This window comes from Peromyscus leucopus, chromosome 7, assembly GCF_004664715.2.
Source record: "Peromyscus leucopus breed LL Stock chromosome 7, UCI_PerLeu_2.1, whole genome shotgun sequence".
Classification (NCBI taxonomy): domain Eukaryota; kingdom Metazoa; phylum Chordata; class Mammalia; order Rodentia; family Cricetidae; genus Peromyscus; species Peromyscus leucopus.
The window spans coordinates 6600325-6625064 of NC_051069.1; the positions used below are offsets into that span (position 1 = coordinate 6600325).

Sequence of the window (24740 nt, forward strand, 5' to 3'; positions counted from 1 at the left end):
TGCCTGCCCCTCGAAGCCCCGCCCCTCTGGTCCCTCGGGGTCCCTAACGGCCCTCGCGCACCTCTCACAGCTGGAGCGCTTTGCTCGCGGCACTGTCTATAAAGTTGTTGTTGCTGCTTCCGCCACCGGTGGAGGAAGATGGCGTCGGGAGGTGGTGGCTGTAGCGCTTCGGAACGACTCCCTCCGCCCTTCCCTGGCATAGATCCCGAGTCCGAAGGGGCTGCCGGGGGGTCAGAACCCGAGGCTGGGGACAGCGACACAGAAGGGGAGGATATTTTCACTGGCGCTGCTGCAGCTGTGAGTTCCCACCCTTGGGGTAGCTAGCAGACAGGAAAGCTCCCCTCGAAAGAGAAGAGAAGCTTTTCAAGGGTTCGAGGGCTCTGGGCATAGTGGGCCTGGTGAGAAGTCCTCGTCCAGTGTCAGCAGTCAGGACTCGAGGGCCCTAAGGGTGAGAGGAGCCCACGAGCCGGGCTGCCCAAGCCGGGGCGGGAAGAGAGGATGGGGGGTGTGGTGGCTTCCCCGCGGATCCCTAATAGCCAAGAGCAATCTAGGCCGTCCTCTGGCCCTGCGGTGTGGTTACTTCATGGATCCACCTGGCAGTTCTGCTGGTTTTGTCCTGGGGAGACTAACTTAATATGACAGATAAGAGAAAGGAGTGCAGACCATCAGTTCCCCGGCCTTAGTGCTCCCAAAGTGGAAACCTGATCAAGGGTAGTCTAGGATCATGACCCGCCCACTGTTCCTCTAGTTAGACCCAGCACTTCCTGGTCATTACCAAAAGCCCATTCTGGATCCTAGTTTATGGAAGTTAGGTTGTGACTCCTTTGATCTCTCAAAGGATCGGGCCAAAAGCCAGTTGATAAATTACTACACGGACCAGAAATCTTTGCTTCTGGTAAAAGGAAACGTTGAAGTGCTTGGAAACCAAATTGTCCATGTGAAGAGGAAAAATGTCTCCCATGATAAACATCCAGGTTTCAAATGAGAGCTAGCTGCTGGCAAAACAAACCAACCCCCTAGTCTTTATATGTGGAATGTCATGAGTTAACAGTACCAGGAGAGATCTTTTGGGCTATTTTGTGAGAACACTGACTCATACCACTTGGTACAGTTAGTTCCAGCTTATAAACGTCTTCAGTACTGAGTCTATGGATTTATCTTTCGGTCCTGGTTTTTGTTTCTCTTCAGAATAGCTAATCAGTATCTGACTGAGTTAAACAATTTTTAATTCTGTATACAGCATGTGTCTGAAAACTTTTAAGGTTCTCCTTATGTCAGAAAAAGTTCAGATTTTGGAGGCATTTCTTCCATGATCATAGTTAGATTTTACTGTGTTGAGAAATTGAGGGCCTTAATCCCAGTTCATAAAGTGCTTGCTGGTGCTAATATAACAGCAAGTTGTCTAATGAGGTCTGTTACTCTAAAAAAGAATAACTCATTGCTAATGTAGTCTTTGTTTTAAGTATCTTTATATAGTTAATCTCTCATAAATTATGGAGACCAGCTCCTGTTAGTATCTGCTGGGATGACAGATGAAATACCTGAAAATTGAAACTGGCACTGAGGAGCTATTTTCTAGAGTTCTCAAGTGAAGTTCAGAAGCCTGTGATCTTACTGAGCTCAGCCAGGTAGCTGATAGAGTTATGATACCTCTTTTTCTTAAGACTGTAGAATTCTCTTGTCTCCTTCCCAAAAAAGGAGGGAAGGAAGGTCAGATTGACTTTGCTCTACCACAGAAAGCAGGTGCTGGGGTCAAACCCAGATCTTTTCAAATGCTAGACAAACATTCTACCACTGAACTATGTCCCGAGTCACTAATTATCTTTAGATTTGACCCAGAATACTAATCTTAAGTAAACTAAGGCTTCACTAAACTGTTTTATGAAGGGGCCATTAATTATAATTATATTTTAATAGATGCTTTAGTTGTGAGCCAACAAATATAGAGGGTTGCAGCACTTCTGAACAGTTATAGTTAAGGAAAAACAATGAAAAATAAAGAAATTAAGTTGGACCTATTGGCACAAGCCTGTATATAAGCTCAGCTACTTTGGAGCTGAGCAGGGGCCTCTGTCACAAGTTCAAGGTCAGCCTGGGTACAGAGAAAATAATAAGGCTTTGAAGTCTGATGTTAATCTGGGCTGTACTTCTTGCTATTTTAACTTTGGTTTTTATCTGTTATTACTTGAGACAGGTTCTCATGTAGCCAAGGCTGGCTCGAACTCCCAGTCACCCTCCTGGCTCCACCTCTGAATGGTAGGCAGGCATACTCCACCAAGCTCAGTGTTGCTAACTTAACTTTGGACAAAGTATGCTCTAAGTACATTTCCTCAGTTCCTAACAAGAGGGAAAAGTAAGTATCTAGGAGTGGAAAAGTCACAACACTTGGGAGACTGAGGCAGGAAGATCAAGGCCACCTTGGACTTTATGGGACATTGTCTCAGGGGATTAAAATAAATAGGGACCTGAGCTTTCTGAGGACTGGACAGGGTCAGAGGGATGTAGTAGAATCACACACACACACACACACATACACACACACACACACACACACACACACACACACACACACACGTCAACAGGAGGGTGCTGTATTTACTACTATTATAAGGGTAAAGTTAGGATGTGAAATACTGGGAACAGTTGTTTCTACACAATAAATTTTTAAAAAACCTTAACTGTTTTAGAGAGCTTGGGCTGTATTAGTTGATGACCATTTCTGAGTCAAAACTCCCACAAAACTAATAATAAATTAGAAAAGTTAATCTTAAAATGGTTAATAGTTTATCATAATCAAAGCTAACCCATAAGATTGATTTGATTAGCTAAAAGTCATCAGAGTCGGCACTTTATGGGTCTTTGGCTTCCTATTATTTTAAGTTAATGTGTGTGTATATGTGGTGTGTGTGTGTGTGTGTGTGTGTGTGTGTGAGAGAGAGAGAGAGAGAGAGAGAGAGAGAGAGAGAGAGAGAGAGAGAGAGAGAGATAGAGAGAGAGAGGGAGAGGGAGATGAGGCTTGAATCCAGGGTCTTAAGCATTCTACTTAAGCATTCTACCATTGAGCTACATCCCCAGCCCAAATTAATCTTCCTACTGTGGTTTGTTAACATTTTAGAGACAAAGAAATAGGCATTAACTAACTGGGAAGCTGAGGCATGTAACATTTAAACTAATTCATGGTATGCATGTAATTCTCTGGACAGCTGCAGTTGTTAATCATCCCATCTGCTCTCCTCTGCAGCCGGGAAGCCATGTCACTACAGTAATAAAAATGTGATTTGTAATCAAAAGATAGGCCCATGAGGTACTTCTCAAAATATATAAGCCATTCATTTGAGTTGGAGAGCCTAAAATCAAAAGAATCATGAAAGCAAATCTGAAGTCATTAATAAAGTCTGAAACTCTATCCAGATCTTTGTTGTAGACTTGAATCAGGATAATTATTTAGTTGAAGCTTTCTTCTAGAATAGGGTTTCTCTCTCAATAAAACAAGGGACTGAATTAGAGCCATTGGCATTTCTAAGTTCTTGATGTTATGTTCAAAATTTGTAAAATAGCATGCAGGTTTTTACGACTTCACTGGTCTGCTTACTGTAAGGAAAGGGCTTCACAGAAGCAAATCCCTTTGTCCTCCCAAGTCCTACCTGCTCATCTCTTCAGCAGCATGCCAGGACCATAATAGGGTTCTCTTCCAAATAAAAAGGAGAGAACTATGGTGGCTATAGAGAAATGAAATCATTAGCTCCTATTTTGGCCAAAGCTGGCAACTTCTCTATTTTGTGATATGTCAAGTCAATTAGGAAGTTTTTTCTCATTACTCTCATTTGTAATACCTGTAATCTCAGACCTTGGGAGGCTGAGGCAAGAAGGTCACAAGTTTAAGGCCAGACTTTGCTACAAGCAGACCCTATCTTAAAACAAAAACAATAAGACTTAGATTAATGAGAGAATATAATTTACCTTTATTGGTGTTTAAAAGTCTTGGATAGTAGACCAGCAAGATAAAGGTGCTTGCTGCCAACCCCGGTGACCTGAATTTAATCCTCGGCACCCAGGAGAGAATTGATTCCTGAAAGTTGTTCACTAACTTCCTTCACATGTGTGCTGTGATGCATGCTCTTGTACTCAGGTGAGCGCCCGCACGCACGCACGCATGCACGCACGCACATTAATGTAATTTAGCCGGGTGGTGGACCATGCTTTTAATGCCAGCACTCAGGAGGCAGAGGCAGGCAGATCTCTGTGAGTTCGAGGCCAGCCTGGTCTACAGAGTGAGTTCTAGGACAGCTAGAGCTACACAGAGAAACCCTGTCTCAAAATAAATAAATAAATAAATAAATAAAATAAAAATAAAACAACAAAAAATTAATGTAATTTAATTTTTTTAACTAAAAAAAAAAAACAATTCTTATTCTTAGATAGCAGTAGCTTGTGATTGCCGGAATTAACATTTAAACAGAAAAGGACATGGACTTCTTACAGTCCAGCCCTAAATCTGTGACTAGTACACCATGTATCCTGGGGTGGGGGGTATGCATAGCAAAGATTGTAGTAAAAGCTGATAACGTTTATTATATTTTTAATTTGGGTTAAGTCTTTTCACTTAACTGCAAAACAGATCTTCATGTTTTCATTGGGCAAATTTAAAATTCTGTAGCCATCCAACAATGCCCACTCCCCTTTTCATTTCTAGTCTTGTTTCTGTGAGCGTCATTATAAAAATGTTTCCTGTTGAGGCAGGGTCTCACTGTGTTACTCAGGCTAGTCTCAAACTTGTAGTCGTCTTAGCAGGCTGACCCTTCTGCTTCAGCCTCCCCAGTAACTGGGACTAGAGTCATGAATCACAGTGACTAGCACAGATTTTATGAACTTGGTGGCTACTTTTTTTATTTTGAGACAATGTCCCATGTAGTAGCCCAGACCAACCTTTGTTGAGGATGGCCTTGAACTCCTGCTCTGCTGCCTCCACCTCTGACTTTGACTACTGTACATACCTCATATAAGTATAATCCTAGGAGTCTGGGCTTTTGTTTGTTTGTTTGTTTTGTTTTGGGGACAGGGTCTATGAAGTCCAGGGTGCCCTCAGTCTCACATCTGCCTGCTGTGACCTCCTGAGTTCTGGGATTACAGGCATGCACCACTGTGCTCAACAGTATGTGTCTTTTTGTGCAGGCTTATTTTGCAAGGTATAATATCCTCAAGGTTCACCCACGTTGTGCATGTATCAGGACTTCATATTAAAAGTGAATAATATTCCATTGTATATCTTTTCTTTCTATCCATTCATATGCCATTAGACACTTGGGTTGCTTTTACATTTGGGCTATTATGAAACGTGCTTCTGAAAAAGAGTGTGCAAACATAAAGTTCCTCTTTTAGTTCTTTTAGATCTATTCCTAGTACTGGGATTGCTGGATCATATGGCAATTCTATTTTTAATTTTTTTTTTTTTTTTTTTTGGTTTTGCTGGGATTAAAGGCATGTGCCACCACCGCCTGTGGATGTAACCATAACTGTCTTCAGCTTAATTTTTTTTAAAGAACCTCAGTACTTAATACCATTTTACAATTCTATCTCATCTCTTTTTCAACCTTATGTGCATGTAGAGTAACTTCAGTCTGGACAGAATTTGGTAATTTTATTTTTTAAAAAATGAGAAGAGTAACAATTTACCTAGTTAGTATTTTAATTCGATATTCTGTGAAACGTATATAATGGTTATTCCCAAAGGTTTAGCCTGTCTTCAATAAATTTGTGAGCATATATGTGTAAGTTCTTGTGGTGGAGGGGTGCATGTGTATGCATGCACATGTGTGCCTGTGTATGTGGGGCCAGAGGTCATCATCATGCATTGTTCCTCAGGAGCCATCCATTTTGTGTTTTGAAACAATTTCTTGTGGCTGGAGACATGGTTCAGTGGTTAAGAGCATTGGCTGCTCCTCCAAAGGACCCTAGTTCAATTCCCAGCACCCACATGGCAGTCCACAACTCTTTCTAACTCCAGCTCTAGGGGACCTGGCATCCTCATGTAGATATACATGCAGGCAAAACTCCAATGTACATAAAAAATAAACAAATCTTAAAAAGAAAAGAAATAGTTTCTCACTGGGACATGGACTTGCTTGTTAGACTAGTAATCCTAGGGATTGACCTGCTCAGCCTTCCCAGCACTGGGAATTCTAATGTTCCACCATGCCCATCTTTTTAGGGGGAAACTGGCAGAGAACTCAGGTCTTTATGCTTCCATGGTAGGCATGGAAGGCATTCACTTGAGCCATACCCCCAACCTGCTTCTCTAGTTTTAGCAGGATTTCTGATACTGAATCGCTCTAGACTGAATCCTGGCCCTGCCACTGCACACCAGGCTAACTTCTCATTCACAGAGATCTGCATGCCTGCCTCCCTAGTGCTGAGACTAAAGGCTAGCACTGCACCCTGCAATAATATTTTTTGTTGATTGATTGATTTTTTATAAAGATTTATTTATTTATTATGTATACAGTGTTCTGTCTGCACACACCCCTGCAGGCCAGAAGAGGGCACCAGATCTCACTACAGATGTTGTGAGCCACCATGTGGTTGCTGGGAATTGAACTCAGGACCTTTGGAAGAACAAGCAGTGCTCTTAACCTCTGAGCCATCTCTCCAGCCCCTGATTGATTGATTTTAGAGATAGGGTTTCTCTGTGTAGTTTTGGTGCCTGTCCTGGATCTCTCTCTCTGTAGCCCAGGCTGGCCTCGAACTCACAGAGATCCACCTGGCTCTGTCTCTCGAGTGCTGGGATTAAAGGCATGCGACACCATTGCCCGGCTTGTAATAAGTATTTTAAACAAAGGTGTATTGTTTTGTTTAGTTAACAATTAAATCAACTGGAACTCATAATAGTAAGCAGTTATAGGTAAGTTTCTTTTTAAGGCTGGATGTGGTGGCACATGTACTCCAGGGTGGAGCTAGGAGGGTAAGAACTTCAAGGCCAGCAGTGCTATGCTAGACCCTGTCTCAGAAACCAAAAGAAGTTTCCTTTAGAGTGTACATCTTGTACGGACACATTGCTTCAAACTATATGCTTAGATATGCTTTGAAGTTCAGTTGAAGGTCAGGCATGGTGGCCATGTCTTTAGTCCCAGCACTTGGGAGGCAGAGGCAGGCAGATCTTGAGGCCAGCCTAGTCTACAGAGCCAGGACAGCCAGAGCTACACAGAGAAACCCTGTCTTGAAAAAAAAAAAAAGAAGAAGAAGAATAATGTATATGTCATTAATTGTTCTGGCAGTTTACATAATTTTCAACATTATAGAGGAAGTAGTTAGAAAGTACTTGGGGGAAAGAGAAGAGTTCTCAAAATGACTAATAAGAACTCAACCTATGCCAGGAGGTGATGGCACATGCCTTTAATCCCTGCACTGGAGAGGCAGATCTCGGTGAGTTTGAGGCTAGCCTGGTCTACATAGCGAGTTCCAGGACAACCAGGGCTGTTACAAAGAGAAAAACCCTGTGTGTGGGGGCGGGGGACCCTAGTCTACATTTTATCTAAAATTGCCACCAGACTTCTGGTTTCTGACGGAGCCTGCCCTTCTTATGCAGTGTCAGGTCGAGTCTGATGACTTGGCTGTGGACAGTTGGTAGGGTTGAGAGTGGAGAGGAAAATGAACACTCTAATTTCCCTCCCGTGGTCCTCAGAGCTTCTCGGCACTTTAAAGTAACTTTTGGCATGAATAGATCATGGGTAGCTGCTGTGGAGAGTAGCCACAAGTACCTCATCTCCAGAAAAATCCTGTTGCTCAACTGTTAGACTTTGCTGAGTCAGACGGCCAGCCGGGCTTCTTCACTGGGCTTCAGGACACATTGATCCGGGTTTGCCTTTTCCATGGCGGAGCTAATCCACCCTTTAGTGTTCTGATCCTCCTGGAGCTTTCCCTACCTAGAAGTGAGGGAAAGGAATTAAAGCAGGGAGTGGAGCCATGTCTGCAGCTCTGTTTTAGCTGATCACAGACAGCATGCCTTTTTACTCTGAGATCTCCAATGGCCTAGTTCGTGATCTTCCTTAACTAGTAAAATAGTCAGCTTCGGGCTCCTTTTCTCCACCCCTCCAGAATACCCTTTCCTCCTCATTTGATCTACTGTCTACCTCAGAATTCTTCACCTTTTTGTGTGTGTTATAGACTCATTCTGTAGACCCGTTCTCAAAATATTTTAATACATAAAATAAAATAAGTAAGCTTACAAAGGAAACCACTAGTATTAGTAGCAGGTACTGCTTTCTTTGTTTTTTGAAACAGTCTCACTATACAGCTCACGATGGCCTTGAATTCAGAATTCAGGGCAGTCCTCCTGCCTCAGCGCTTCAAATGCTGAATGTGTAAGCATGAATCACCATACCTAACTCAGAATATTCTTTTGTTGTTGTTGTTGTTGTTGTTGTTTTCGGTTTTTTGAGACAGGGTTTCTCTGTGTAACAGCCCTGGCTGCCCTAGAACTTGCTTTGTAGACCTGGCTGGCCTTGAACTCACAGAGATCCAAATGCCTCTGCCTCTGGAGTGCCAGGATTAAAAGCAAGTATATCCTTTTAGATGATTTAAATAATAAAATCTAGAAATATGTTAACTACCCCAATTTTTGAATAAAGATAAGCACAAATGATACATAGGTATTTGTAGCAATTACATCATACAGAAATATCTACTGTTGGGCTGTGGGTCATGATTCACTGGTGATGTCTTTGCCCAACACAGGTCAGATTCTGAGTTCTATTTCCAGCACTTCATAACAGAACAAAACACCTAATGTCTATTAGTTATTGTCTCAAGTACTGTTGTTGCAATTATACCTTCCTTTATAATCAAAGAAAATGGTGCTTTTGGGCCAGAGGTTAGGGAAAATAATTTTGTTGCTATGGAAGTTCAGAGACCAGCCCTTGAATGCTATGGCTCATGAGACCCACGGTGTGTGGGGGTGGGGTGCCAAAGCTATGAGAGAAGGTAACACTGTGAAATGTTTAAATTAACCATTTGTTTACCCAGTTTGTAGAGTAAGATGCACCCAGATTCCAACCAACACAAAATGTTCATTTTTCCCAAGTAGATGTTAAACTGTTAAACATTGATTCTGGGAGAGGACTCAACTACAGTACTTCCCAAAATTGTCCCCAACACCTTCAGAAAGGGAAGCAGCCTCGTTAACATCTGGATTTGTGCTTGGTGCTTCCTATATGGACTTTGATAGGACTAAAGAATGATGAAATTGTTGAATTTGTGATAGTTTATTACTACTGGTAAGCAGCTAATATACTGATACTACCTCATTTATTTCTCCAAGTAAAGGTGGCAAAGGGAGCAGTATTTCACGCCAGGGACGTCTAGAGTCGTTTTGAAAGACTGCGGCTTGTGTGGGTGTGGTTCCTGGACTGACTCCTCTGTGCTTGCCTTATTAAAGCAGTGTGGTGGAACAGTTCCTTAACTCCTTAGCTTTACTCAGTAGTACTCATTTACTCTTTAAAAAATAAGTACTCAGCCTGGCCTGGTAGCACATGCCTTAATTTCAGTACTCAGGAGGCAGAGGCAAGCAGACCTCTGTGAGTTCGAGGCCAGCCTGGACTACAAAGTGAGTTTCAGGACAGCCAGGGCTGTTACACAGAGAAACCCTCTCTCAAAAAACCCTAATAAATAAATAAATAAATAAATTTAATAAGCAAATATTAAATCTAGCCCTCCAAAAGCCATGTTATCGTAGCATTTAATTTGGATTGGGCCTGTAAGTATAATTATGGTTTCATTTTTAATGCAGTTATTTATTACATTTATGTATGTGTGCGTGGACACGTGTATTCATACCACTGTCAACGTGTGGCGGTCAGAGGACAACTTTCAGGAGTCAGGTCTCTCCTTCCACTGTGTAAGTCTCAGGGATGGAACTCGCGTCACCAGGATTAGCTGCTGAGCCAGCCCCAGTTGAGAGTTTTGACGGACCCTACTGAGGTCTCTTAGATGTAATCTCTGTGTCCTGTGTGGAGCAAAGAGCAGTTAAGCAACAGAGGAACGAATCACAGCCGCTAACCTCAAGGGAAGCCGCCCGGAATCCTGGCAGTGGTTTCCAGTCCAGACTGGCCGCGTCAGCTCCGAGGAGCCCACGCCTGGCTTTCTGTGCTAGGGAAATCACACTCATGGCCTGTGCCTAAGAGTTTGAGGCTGATAATTGTTAAAAATTACCCATTTGCTCTTAACAAAAGTGCCCTCTTCCTGGAGGATCTTTCTAGTACATCTCTAAGATTAGCATTAGCCCACTCTGCTCTTACTGCAAAAGCAGGAGCTTTTAGACGGACTTATCAGTGGAACCACCTGCTAGAATTCACAGCCAAAAGGAGTAAGCCGGTGTTGGATATGCTAGCTAGGAACGCTATCGGCTAACAAAAGAGAATGTGGCTGTCATGTAAAAACGACAAGGGGAGACAGGCAGGAGAGGTCCTTGGCTCTATTTTCTACAACATACTATTTTCATCGGCTGCCTAGAAATGCTTCCTCTTTTGAACTGATGGGTAGCTATAACTTTCTGACTACCCAGGAGATACAGTGTTTTTGAAACAGTGTGAGTAGTTCAGTGTGGGCTTAAACTTACTGTCCTCCATTACCATGCCTGCTTACTAAAGTCTTAGAAGTATACTTTATAAAGCTTTAGTGTTGGCTCTGCATTCAGTGTAATGTGTGTGTCTCTTCCTTCTTCAAAAATAACTTCATCCTGAAATTTTACATGTTCAAAACTAGCTTTCTTAAAACAAACAAAACCTTAACACAAATTAAAAGTTAGCTTTTGGAGACTGGAGAAATAGCTTACTGGCTAAGGGGGCAGAGACTGCTTTTGCAGAGGACCTGAATTTGGCCCCAGAACCCTTATGGGGCCACTCCAGCTCCAGGGAATCTGATGTCTCTGGCCTCCACAGACACATACCAACACAGAGACACACATTCATAGGCTTAATGAAAAATAAAAACAATCTTAGAATCTTTGAGTTAGCTTTTAACTTTAGATGTGACTATGGCAACTGTTGTTGTAATACCTGGGCAGGTTGTATTTTGATGGCAAGCCTTTGTAACCTATCTTGCTGAAGCCTTGTTGTCCTGTGCACCCCATGCACCCCACCCCACCCACACAGTGCAGAGATACCATGAAATGTCCTCCTTTTCTTTAAAAAAAGGTTCTGGCTGGGTTTGGTGGCGTGCACATATAACCTCAGTCTTGGGAGACAGCAGCAGAGGTCTGTGAGTTTGAAGACAGCCTGGGTTACATAGGAAGACCTCAAAGTTTTTGTTTTGCTTTTGTTTTTTTGTTTTCTTTAAGTGCTTTGTTCAATTTTTTTGTTATTGGTTGTAAGTTAAACTTGAGAACATTATGCTATGAAGGCTACCTGTGCCCTGGGTTCTCCCCAGTAAGATTAGTTGGTTCAGTATCAATACAAATCAACTGAAAATAAATTTAAAATGTTTTTTGCATATGGCATGTGGTATATGAGTGTGTGTGTGTGTGTGTGTGTGTGTGTGTGTGTGTGTGTGTGTGTGTGTATACACTTGTGGAGGCCAGGGGTTGGTGGCATCTACCTACCCCGACTGGCCTGGAACTCACCAGGCTAGCCTCAAACTCACAGAGATCTGCCTGTCTCTGCCTCTTGAGTGCTGAGACTAAAGGCATGCTCCACCAACGCTTACCACTCACTTCTTCCCTTTCCACCTTTTTTGAGATAGTCTCCTCACTGAAGAGCTCTGGAGCTCACCAATTAGCTAGACTGTCTGAGCAGCAGACCCCCGCAATCCTGTCCCTGCCTGCTCGTCACTTGCCTGGCTTTTTAAGTGTGTCACCGGTGAGGACCTGAAGTTGGTTCCTCATGCCTGTGTACAAGCACTTGACTCGCTGAACCGTCCTCCCAGCCGTGAAATATAGTTATAAATGTACATATAAACATACTTTTATAAAAGAACTACAAATAAAGATCAGGGTAATAGTGCGTCAGCTACCTTCACTTGTCTTAGAGCTCAGCCATGGATGATTGGATGTGGACCCCGAGGGAATCTGAGAGCAGTTCTCTGTTCTCATAGGTCATTGTTACCTAGCTAACTAATAGCCCAAATCTTATTTCAATCATGGTTTCCATCAAACTTGTGGTCAGGGCTTGCAGAGGGTGGGTGGAGGAAGACAGGCAGGTGACAGTGACCTGGTTGTCCTGGTAACTTATTCATCTGGACCTGTGGCTTGCTTAAGAGGGGACAAGCTGCTGTTGTAATGCTATTTCGTAGAGCAGTGTTTATCTTGAACCCTCTAAGATCAGATGGTAGATCAGAAGTGGAGCCGGATTTACTCATCTACGAATCACAGGGATAGACCCTTTGAGGTGTTTAAAAAGGAAATTCTGACAGCCTTCCATCTTGCTTTAGCATTTCCCCGTTAGTGCAGCTGTGCCCAGGTGCCTCCTGAGTTTTCATCTCCAGGTTTCTATCTGAAGAGGCTGGTCCCTCTGGGAAAGAAGTGGAACCAGGGCTTCTGAGATCTTACGGAGTGAGAGTGAAGGGAGGAAGTGGGTGTATGGGGAGGGTGGCCAAGTGGTGTTTGAGGCCGGAAGTGCTAATTTTGTTTTCATTCTGCTTCTTTGTCTTCTCAGAAGTAGTTCTGTTTTGTTCTTTAGAATTGGGAGCAGCTAGAGGAGGGACCACTGTCTCTGACAGATGAGGATACTCTCTGAGCATCTGCCACTGAACCTCAGTAACACAGAACAGCCCCCGTACAAACATGATTTGCTAATACAAATCAAATGCAGTTACAACTTTCTGGTGAGGAAGCTGTTTGCATGACAAACTCAGAGAGTATCCCGAAAGATCTGTCATTTCACTTTGTTCTTTTGGGTCAAAAAAGGCCTGTCCAGGGGACAGACTCCCTCAGATTAGTTAAGGGAATGTTTTAGGAAAAGTTCCTTTGGTCAGCTCTTTTAACTGACTTGGCCGTAGGGGCTGACTTCAAAGCCTGCAGTACCACAAGCTGGCTTTCTGTTGGTGTGCTGCACAATCCGGCTTTGTTCACTCCTGTACCGGCCTGGGGATCCTCCCTACCCTTGTTTGTGACTCTGCACTGAGCTTTTAATAAAGGCCAAGGACCAACTGTGTTTTCACTATGTGACTATTAGGCCAAGCATGACTGGTCTTATTCTTCCGCCTACCATAGAGTGTGGCTAAAATTTCTGTCCATGTGAGTTCCAGATCAAAAACTGAACTGTATTTCTTAGCAGCATTAGATAGAAAGTGTTATCTCTTCCTGTGTTTGTCAGGTGGGTTAGGAATCTCTAAGCTTCAGTTAACAGTTTAACCAATACCTCAAAGGAAGCCTGGGACCAGAGATTGAATTCTAAATTCCAATGTGGTGTGCTTGTCACCAGAATACGCCCAGTCAGCATTTGAAATGACAAAGGTCATCAGCTGAGAAACAGAAATGCACTGGGACAGATTAAATTTTTTCTGTGTATCCATATCTGTGCTGGTAGCTTGTGGTTTGGGGTGTCATATTCCAGCAAGATTAAGGTTATAAAAATTAACCCTAAATCGCATGAACTTAGCCCCATGGTCACCTGAGCAACAGCACTCTCAATTCTAGCAGCCATTTGTCACTTACTGAGCTGGCTAACTAGCAAGCCCGGCTTCCTCTAAGCACCTGTGGGACAAAGGGACATCACAATCACTTTCTAGGTAGGCTGAGTTTGTTTTTAATGGTTCTGTTTTATTCAGAGTATCTCTTTGTTTTCAGAGTCAGCCCCAGTCTCCAAAGAAAACCACATCCCTTTTTCCTATCAAAAATGGTTCCAAAGAAAATGGGATCCATGAGGAACAAGACCAAGAACCACAGGACCTCTTTGCAGGCAAGTAGAGACTCAAAGTTTAGGAACCTTCTATTCACCTTTATTAATTATGAATTATTAAAGTCAAATCCACCATACATATACATAAGTCTGAAAGCTTCAGCCCAGCACAATGGAGGTCTATGTCTATGATCCTAGCTCATGGAAAGTAAGGCAGGAAGATCAGGAGTCCAAGGTCATCCTTGCTACTTAGCAAACCAGCTGAGACTCTGTCTCAAAAACAAAACAAAACTACAACAAAACCCCTAAACAATCAAACAAACAAATCTATTTTTTAAGTACATGAGTTAAATTATTAAATGTCAGAAATATGGTAAGGGAAGCTGGGTAGTGGTGGCACATACCTTTAATCCCAGCATGAGACAGAGGCAGGCAGATCTCTGTGAGTTCGAGGCCAGACTGAGTTCCAGGACAGCCAGGATTGTTTCACAGAGAAACCCCTGTCTCCTTCTTGAAAAACCTAAAAAAAAAAAAAAAAAAAAAAAAAAAAAAAAAAAAAAAAAAAGAAAGAAAGAAAAGAAATACAGGTCAGGGGAATTATAGAAATAGTATGTCACAGGAGCTCACAAAAGTATGAGGTTACTGACCATTGCTTTTATTTGAGATATATAGTCTGTGTAGCTTGGCCTAGAACTCTCAAACTCTCAATCCTCCTGCATCAGCTTCTCAAATAGCTGGGATTATAGATACATGCTTTCACTCTTGACCTTAATTAATCTGAGACACTATTTTACTCTGTAGCTTTCGCCAACCTGAATTTGCTGGCCTCAAACTTGTGACCATGTCTCTGCATCCCAAGTGCTAGAATATATATAATATAAAATATAGGGGCCCCCATGCCTATCCCTTAGAGACATGAGAGACAGAGAGACGAGACTAGAGTGGGTGGGATGTATGTGAGTCTTACATGAATCTGGCTTTAGAGGGAAAATTGAAAGTTTGTTTAGATTTTAATATTTTAAACTTGAATATAAAGGAAAATATCCAGGTGATGAACGGTCTGGGGAAAGAGAGAATTAAATTGTACAGCTGTGTGTGGTGACTCATACCTGTGATCCCAGGTACTCAGGAGGCTAAGGCAGGAGGATTTTTACAAGTTCCAGTAAGACCCTGTCTGTAAAAGCAAAGCCAAAGAAGGAGAGCTGTAGACATCCGTAGAGATCCTGTTCCTAGAGCTGATAATGGAAACTGCTGTGTGAGTGAGGTTTTCGGAGGAAAAAATGGTAAGGAAAGAGAGACAGACTGAAGATAAGATCTGGAGAGGCCCCTCCCACTAGGACTCCGGTAGACCATCTGAAGACCATGAAAGGGACAAAGAGGCTTGGAGAATGTAAAGAATTAAAAGTTTCCACTCCAGTTGGTCTCTGGCACATGAACAAGTACACAGTGCATTCTGGTAGTCATATTTTTAGGGGGAAGAGGGGTGAATTAAAGAGAACTAATAAAATATAAATAATCGCTTGTCATTAATTAAGTAGTGTATTGAGAAGGTAAACTCTCTGTCTCTGAGCCTTTGACATTTATGTGATCTTTCCTTCTACAACCGGAAATCTTAGTGCTGCAGTTATCCCAGGGACTGGCTTTCTCTACAATTGTGTAAATCTTACAGATTTTCTCAGCACAATCATTCTGGTTTATGTCATCTGTTACCAGCTTTACAGGCAGCCAGTTGTTGCTTCACTACTGAGAAAGGAGCGTACATTCCTTTCACTACTGAGAAAGGAGCATACAATGCCCATAGAAAGGAATGCTCTGCCGTGAGACATCCTGTTTAGGACTTGAGCACGCTTTAAAGCTCGAATTTTATTTCCTACACAGTTGCCACAGTGCTGATTGGTCCCTCTAGATCCCAAAGGCTTTCCAAACATATCCCTGCTAGAGTGCAAGGGAAGAAGCCCATGTTTTCATGCTTGGGCATCTCTCGAAGTCATTTTAATGGGAAATGCTCAGCTTTTTAAAGGCCCTTACTATTCCAGCAAGCCATAGATATTTTCTATTTTCCATTCTAGAGATTGAGTCCAGGGCCTTTGGGTATGCCTAAGTAAGCTCTCTGCCACTGAGCTGTATTTTCACCCCTTTGTTTGGTTCTAAACAGGATTCTACTGTATAGCCCAGGCTGGCCACGCTCTAGCCTCAATATTTTGTGATTTTTTTTTTGTTTGTTTTTTTTTTTGTTGTTGTTTTGAGACAAAGTGTCTTTGGCTCTCTTAAGATCTCTCTCTCCCTCCCCCCTCTCTTTCTCTCTCTCTCTCTTCCCCTCTGCCTCTCCATCACTCTGTGCCCCGAGCTAACTTCAAACTCATGGTACCCCTTCTGCCTCAGCAGCCCAAGTCTAAGGTTATAAGCATGAAGCTTGGATAACGCCATGCCCATATGAGACGGGGTCCTTTAATGTGGCCCAGGATGGCCTCAAACTCCCTATCATTCTGTTATCCTACCTCAACTTCTTAGAATTTTTCTTTCATGGTGCTGGGAATCAATCATAGGTCCTCACGTATATTAGGCAAGTGTCCTTTCAAGGAATTAGGCCCCCAGCTATCTTAGTTAGGGTTTCTATTGCTGTGATGAAACAGCACAACCAAAAGCAGCTTGGAAAGGAAAGGATTTGTGTTTGATTACACCTCCATACCACAGTCCATCATCAGACAGGGCAGGAACCTGGAGGCAGGAGCAGATGCAGAGGCCATGGAAGGTGCTGCTCACTGACTTGCTTCTCATGGCTTACTCAGCCTGCTTCCCTATAGAACCCAGAACCACCAGCCCAGGGATGGCCCCACCCACAATGTATTGGCCCCATATCAACACTAAATAAGAAAATGCCCCATAGGTGTGTCCACACCCTAATCTTACGGCAGTATTTTTGAGCTGAGGCTTCCTTCTCTTAGATGACTCCTGCTTATGTCAAACTGACATATAAACTAGACAGGACACCAGCCATTTTTTGTTCGCTTGTTTGTTTGAGACAAGAACTCACTAAATTGCTCAAATGGACCTTGAATTACCAATCCTCCTGCCTCAGCCTCCTGAGTGGCTAGATTTAAGGTCTGCACTCTGAACCTGGCTGGAATGCTGGGATTACAGGTACAACCTATCACACCCAGTTTCACCCAAAGGTTTTCAATGAATAGTTGATGTTTGACTCGCTTAGTCTCTTATGTTGGATCTCATGCAGTGAACCACCTATACAAACTGGAGCTGGCTTCTTGTTTCAAAGACCTCACAACCTAACACACTCATTCTGTGTGCTGCTTCCTGTTTTATGCCCCCGTGGCAGGATCTTTTGCAGAAATGATTCACTTTCAGTGGTCAGCACAGTAATCTAAAACTGCCTATGGTTCTGCCTAGCTCCCCTTTAAAATCTAGAAAGAAAAGGAAGCAGCTTTCTCTGTAGTCCCCAAGACTAAACTGAATACATAACGGTCAGACCCGAAAGTGGATATTTATGTTTTTCTTTACTAAAAAGAAAAACAATGAACTGGTTGGGGTTAAAACTTCCAGCTTCATTGCTCCGCATTGGAAGTGCATTTGCATAAGAAATTTTACTGTCTAAAAATGGTACAGAATGCTATTTTAGAAGTCGTTTCTCTGGAACACTTAGAGAATGAGTTGTTCCGCTCACCTGCGTCTTCTCCAGAGAGGCGGTTCTTAAAGAGCAGATCTTCACTCTGAAAACTGTTCTGATCAGAAGTGGGTTTTGGTTTGTTGTTGTTGCTGTTTTTATTTTTTGAGATAGGATTTCTCCGTGTAGCCTTGGCTGTCCTGGAACTCACTTTGTAGACCAGGCTGGCCTTAAACTCAGAGATCCACCTGCCTCTGCCTCCCAAGTGCTGGGATTAAAGGTATGTGCCATCACTGCTGGCTCTGGCTAGTTTTTAAATTTTCAATGTAACTCTAGTGTACCAAACCCCTTTCCCAAGCATTACTGTGTGTTTTCTAGTTAATGAGGCTTCCTCTGATGTGTTCTGGCCTGTTCTGTAATGCTGTTTATAAAGCAGATGACCAAAAGTGCTGTCTTGTACAAACTACTAAAAACAAGAGTAAATGAGTTTCATGGAAGCTTTTGAGTGACCACTCCCAGGAGTAAAATTATTTGACCTATTTATTTTGGTGTGGAGTCTTTTTGCTACATCATTGTCTTTTTGGCCAAACAGTTGCATCTGGGAAGAAAAGGAAGAGCTTGCTCTACCAAACCTGTGATAAGTAACGCTCCCCCTCAGTGTCCTCTCCTTTGAGTCATGTAAAAATTTCGTGGCTCTTGTTTTTTTGTTGTATTGGGTGCCTGCCATTTTTCTTGTGGCTCTCACCCTGTAGGACTGATGTTCAGTCTTTGAAAACCCAGTATTGATGCTCATTTTAAAATATCAACTGTTTTCAGATGCCACAGTGGAACTATCCCTGGACAGCACACAAAATAACCAGAAGATGATGCCAGCCAAAACACTTAGTTCTCATTCTCCACAAGAAGCCACAAATTCTCCTAAGCCGCAGCCAAGCTATGAGGAGGTAAGAATATGCACTGCTGGTCTTCTGACTTTTGTCTTTAGGACTGTGTGCTCCTGGTCTGGAGTTCATTTGGGTTTGAACCTGAGAAAACATTTACAGCTCCTGAAGAAGACCTATGGTTAATGCACAGCCAGAATCCAAACAAGAACTCTTTCTTAGACAGTGTCTGTTCCCCAAGGACAGCATAAAGGTTTTCACTGGTCACTGATGCTATTTACTGTCAGAAGCTCCCATAAGCTGAAATACAGCCTTGCCCAACCCCCTCTTTACCCAAAAAAGGCCAAGTCTACCAAAATCCTATAATTATTCACTATCTCGAAAATAAGGGTTTAAGGGTATCAATGTGAAAGTGATCTGTGAACTGGTTCATGACTTAAACTGTGGGCATTAGTTCACTGGAGCTACTGGGAATGGCCAGAGCTGAATACTGAAAACACTTTATTATATTGACAGGTGTTGAATACTGTGTGATGTCTAGCCTTCTTCATGTGAATTCTCTTCATTTTCTTTTAAAAGCTAGAGGAAGAAGAACAGGAGGACCAGTTTGATCTGACAGTCGGTATTACTGATCCTGAGAAGATCGGTAAGGTCCTTTGGACTCTTGTGATGTTGTTACAGTGGGCCCTAACTAGCTAGTCTGGGAGTGGCTGTCAACAGAGCTGAACCAGCAAAAGTGATGTGCTTCATCAGTATCTTTCCTGGAACTAAGCTCCTTGAGTACATTACTTGGATTTTTTTCCTCTTATCTTTAGGAAGAAAAAACAGAGACATGAAATATAATTACAATCTTTAAAAATGCAGATTTGGGGGCAGGGGTTAGAGAGATGGCTCAGCAATTATGAGCACTTGACTGCTCTTCCAGAGGTCCAGAGTTCAGTTCCCAGCAACCACATGTTGGCTCATCTGTAATGGGATCAGATTCCTTCTTCTGGTTTCTGGTGTGCATGAAGACAGAGCACTTTATACATGAATAAATAAATTAAAGAAAAAAATAAAAAACTAAAACAGGGGACCAGAAGATGACTGAGGGCCTAAGGACACCTGCAGCCGAGCCTGACACCTGAGTGTGATTCCCAGAGCCCACATGTAGAAGGAGAGAATCCACTCTGAAAGTTGTTTCTGACCTCCATATGAGTATCATGGCATGGCCATGCCCACACTCATATATATAAACATAAAATTAATTAATAATAATAAAAAAACCTCAAACAGGGGCTGGAGAGATTGCTCAACAGTTACGAGCACCCACTACCCTTGCAGAAGACCCAGTACCTAAAGTGGGTGCCTCACAACTGCCAGCTGTTCCAGCTGGGTGTTTATGGGCATCTTGTTCAGTTCCTTCACCTATCAGAAGAGGGAAGGGAGGACCAAAGAGAAAGTAGCATTCCTGTTAAGGCACAGTGTGGTATACAGTGAAAGTAGGACCAGGGCATTGGGTCCATATCTAGGAATCTCTTACCTGATAGTCTAGAACTAGAAATATTCCTTACCACATTAATTTGAAGCTTAGCTGCTGAAATCCTTAGTAGAATAATACAAATTCCAAGTGGTACTAATTGTTTGAACATTTACTGCTGTGATTTTGAACAGGAGAGCAAGTGTTAGTTACGTAGACCTGCTGTCACACAGAACCACAAACTTGCAGACTTAACAATTGAAATAAGCTAAGCAGCCGGGCGGTGGTGGTGTGATGGTGGTGGTGGTAGTGGTGGTGGTGGTGGCGGCGGGCGGCGGCGGCGGCGGCGGCGGCGGCGCACACCTTTAATCCCAGCACTTGGAAGGCAGAGCCAGGCTGATCTCTGTGAGTTCGAGGCCAGCCTGGTCTACAGAGTGAGTTCCAGGAAAGTCACAAAGCTACACAGAGAAACCCTGTCTTGAAAAAACAAAAAAAAAAAAAAAAAAAAAAAAGAATTAAGCTAAGGGTGGTGGGTCACACCTGTACTTCCCACACTTGAGTGCTGAGGAAGGAAAGATGCCATGAGTTTGAGACTAACCTGGGCTACAAAGTGAAAACCTACCTCAAAGCCCAGCAATGGTGGCACATGCCTTTAACCCCAACACTTGGGAGGCAGAGGCAGGCAAATCTCTGAGTTTGAAGCCAGCCTGGTCTACAGAGTGAGTTTCAGAACAGCCAGGGCTACACAGAGAAAAGAAAAAGAAAGGAAAAATAAACCTATCTCAAAACAAAAAAACAGAGATTTTCTCACAGTTCTGAGGCAAGAAGCCTCAAAATCATGGTGTGGACATGGCCATGCTCCTCTGATATCATGGTGTGGGCATGGCCCTGCTCCTCTGATATCATGGTGTGGGCATGGCCCTGCTCTCTGATATCATGGTGTGGGCATGCCCCTGCTTCTCTGAATATGTGTGGCATGGCTCTCTGATGATGGTGGGCATGGCCCTGCTCCTCTGAAATGATGGTGTGGGCATGACCCTGCTCCTCTGAAATGATGGTGTGGGCATGGCCCTGCTCCTCTGAAATGATGGCGTGGGCATGGCCCTGCTCCTCTGAAATCATGGTGTGGGCATGGCCCTGCTCCTCTGAAACTGGAAGGGAAGGAAGGTCCTTGCCTGTCTTCTGCCTTCTGAGTCTGAGGTGTGCATTGACTTGAAGATGTATCATTACATTGTCATCATTGTCCCAAGTCATTCTAAGTGTCTCCACATCATCACTCCTCTAGGAATGCCAGTCTGAATTGCCCTATTTTTTTAAGGACGACAGTCATGTTGGACTTGATCCACCCTAATGACCTCATTTTAATGTCATTATATCTGTGAAGACAATGTTTTCAATAAAGTCATGTTATGAAGTACTGACCCCACACTCCAGAGCTCACAAATCAGATCTGAACACAGATTGCTCTAGGTGCTTCCATCCCCTTGGTTTATATTGTCTGGATTCTTGGTCATGTTGATTTCAAGAAACCAGCTAATTAAAACATTTTTCTATCCAAGACACAATCTTTATAGCAGCATGTTCTGTTTATGTGGGCTCTTTAGTCAACATGTGCTTCTCATTCCAGCACACATATAAATAAATTAGAATTGTACATTTACCAGGGCATCCTATTTTAGAGACTTGACAATTTGCATATGACGTCTCCAACTTGGAAGTTATTTCAGAACTCTGTGCATTGTCAGACTGTCATGTGACCAGGCTACTTTCAGGTTTCTGTATCATTAGCCAGGTACCTCTTTTCACACATACTGCCTTGTCTGGAGACCCTGCAGGGTACCTGGAGGTCACACTTGGCTAATGTGCTCTGTGGACATGGGCACTTAGACCTCTTCCTTGTGGAACTAGACATTACTATTCTACTGTGAGTGAAATTTTCATTAAACTTAAGGGGTTTTTGTTGTTGTTTTTCAAGACAGGGTTTCTCTGTGTAACAGCCCTAGCTGTTCTGGAACTCGCTTTGTAGACCAGGCTGGCCTCAAACTCACAGAGATCCACCTGCCTCCATCTTCCAAGTGCTGCGATTAAAGGTGTGTGCCACTATGCCCAGCCAGAATTTTTTTGTAAATGAGTAGTAAACAGCCTTGGTATCAGGCAGCGTATTGTAAGTGTTTCACTGTATTATAAAGCTGCCAATCAGTGTAAGGTAATTTCTTTAGCTTAGCTTGTAAATCCTATTTTGCAACACTCTTTTTGGTAGGTATTGGTGAGATAAGACATGCATGCTTTCTATTTCTGTGTAGTTTCTAACATTGTGTGTGCGTGCCTGTGCGTGTGCACTTACAGATAAAAGCAAGCATTTTCACCCATCACGATGGAATGATGTTACAGTATGTGAACCCTGCTGGTCCAGTTCTGCCCCTTCTCCTGGCCCCTCACTCCAGAATCAGATCAGAAGCAAAGGCAACTGGGAATTGTTGACTTAGGCTTTCCTGTTTCATGAGAGGAGAAACCAGAGACAAGGGAAAAAGGGGGGGAAAATCTAAACCCCACGGTCCAGCACTGGGGCTTTGTCTGGATTCCAATCTATGTCTTTTCAGGGCTCAGGAAGTCAATAGAGCCTTTATCTCCCTAAGTGGTCTAGGTCAGGACACTACCACAGAGAAAACAGTTGCTTGAATCCCAGATTATTTGACAGTCAAAGGCTTTTTCATAAATATAATTCCTCCAGGAAAGGGAGATTTTTGTGACATCAGGCAGCCCAAGTGTCTTCCTGCCAGGCCCTTTGCTCTGGGTGAACATGCTGGATCAGAGAGGTCAGTGTCTTCCAGCACTAGTGGTGGGGTCTCTGAAAGAGCAGAGCAGCCTGGAGCTAGCTTAGGGTAGAACTGCTTGTTTCCTTTTCCATCAGTCGCTTCCTTCTCCTGCTTTATACAGCAAGAGAATTGTTTGGTTTGGGACAGATGTGTGTAACCAGCCCAAATATTGGCATGGTAACAACTGATGAATTGTCAGTATCCAGTGCTGCTTTGTGGAGGATATAAATGAAGCCTGGCTTTGGAACAGGGCACTGACTCTCTTGTCTAACTCAAACTGGGGCCCAGCCAGCATCCGTGGGGGCATGTGTGCCACACAGCCCCCGAGGCACAGGAAAAACTGGATTTTAGGATTACATATAAAGCCTGGAGATGAAACAGGCCCTTCTAACAGAAGGTTCCTGTAGCGTATGGCCTCTGGTTAAATGTTATTGGGTTAGCTTCCTTACTTCAGGTAAAGGAATAATTCTCTCCTGCTTTCTTGTTCTCCCACAGGGGATGGGATGAATGCCTATGTAGCCTACAAAGTCACAACCCAGGTGAGTTCCGGTGACACTGCTGATGGACCTCAGCAGACCTGACTGCCCACACGGAGTTGACATTTAGGTTATTTCTGGGTATCTTTTTGTTTGTTTTTTCTTAGTATTCTCCTATTTACTCAAGCCGTAGCAAGTCCACATCGCCCCGGTAATCTATTTTATTTCATGTATATGAGTGTTTTCCTGCATGCCTGGTACCCACAGAGACCAGGAGACGGTGTTAAAAACCCTTGGAACTAGAGTTACAGGCCATTATAACCTGTCATTTGGGTGCTGGGGACTGAACCCAACCCAGATCCTCTGGAAGGGTAGCCATTGATCCTAACCTATGAACCATCTCTCTAGCCCCCTGCCTTGGTCATCTTAACTAGGTACACTAGACTAGGCCTTTCCATTATTCTTCCAGAAAGCTAATATTTCAGTGTGAAACTTTGCAAGGTTTAAGATGTACAGCATATCTGACTTTTACCCCATCCCTCAGGGACTATGTGACTGGAGCTAGTTTAATGGATTACCTCCAATGAAGAATAATCTGTTTACAACTTTTCAATTCTTGGACTAGACAAGGTGGCCCACATCTGTAATCCCAGCACTAGGGAGGCAGAAGCAGGAGGATCAGGAGTCTGAGAACAGCCTGAGGTACTTAATGAGACCCTTTTTCAAAGAAACAAAAATTATGTATATGTGGCCAGACGGTGGTAGCACACACCTTTAATCCCAACACTTGGGAGGCAGAAGCAGGATTTCTGTGAGTTTGAGGCCAGCCTGGTCTACAGAGAGAGATCCAGGACAGCCGAGGTACATAAAGAAACCCTGTTTCAAAAAACTAGAGGGGAGAGAGAGGAGGTGGGGGGGCACGCTATGTATATACACTCTCAGAAGTGAGGAATTTGGGGTGGTTGCTGTTGAAGAAGGATCTCCTTATTTAGCCCACACTGTCCTCGAGCTCTGATATACTTGCCTCAGCCTCTTGGTGCTGAAATCACAAGTTCGCACCATCACATCCAACACAAAGCCAGGCTCTCCTGGAACTTATGATCCTCTTGCCTCAGTCTCCCAAGTGCTGAAATCACAAGCATTTGCTACTGTACCTGGCTACTTTGAATACTTTCTAAAACTTTTGCTCCTCATCTGCCCCTTTTTTATTAAATACAGTTTTGTTACTCTAGTAAAACAGAACCCTGAACCTACCACAGTTTTAGATGAGTACCATTGGTTCCATCAGCTGTTTGTCCTTCCTGTTTGTCCCTGTCATAGCCACTGCTTTATACTTCAGAGGCATTTGCTCCCCTGAGTAATCTCATTTCCTTTATAAAAAGTCTTTGCATGTGTATTTTTAAGTGATGTGATGCTTTGCTTTAAGATTCCTAAAAATAGCCAGGCGTTGGTGGTGCACACCTTTAATCCCAGCACTCGGGAGGCAGAGGCAGGCAGATCTCTGTGAGTTCGAGGCCAGCCTGGTCTACAGAGGGAGATCCAGGACAGGCACCAAAATTACACAGAGAAACCCTGTCTTGAAAAACCAAGAAAAAAAAAGTTTATATGTCTGAGTGATTATATGTTTATATATACACGTCGGATCGCCTAGGACTAGAGTTAC

At 43.2% G+C, this 24740-nt stretch overlaps 1 protein-coding gene across 2 annotated transcripts in view; it reads left to right on the plus strand.

Moving 5' to 3' along the window:
- The window catches only part of Snx1 (sorting nexin 1), a 38573-nt gene that overhangs the window by 1520 nt on the left and 12313 nt on the right, over positions 1-24740 (plus strand). Inside the window, exons 1-5 of one of the 2 annotated variants that reach the window (XM_028866355.2) lie at positions 23-297; positions 13775-13886; positions 18262-18389; positions 18906-18972; positions 23097-23140. In XM_028866355.2, the coding sequence (XP_028722188.1) occupies positions 139-297; positions 13775-13886; positions 18262-18389; positions 18906-18972; positions 23097-23140 (510 nt within the window). In that variant the 5' untranslated portion in view covers positions 23-138. Of the gene's footprint in view, positions 1-22; positions 298-13774; positions 13887-18261; positions 18390-18905; positions 18973-23096; positions 23141-24740 lie in introns of those variants that run through there. The other variant, XM_037207396.1, reaches the window with a different exon arrangement.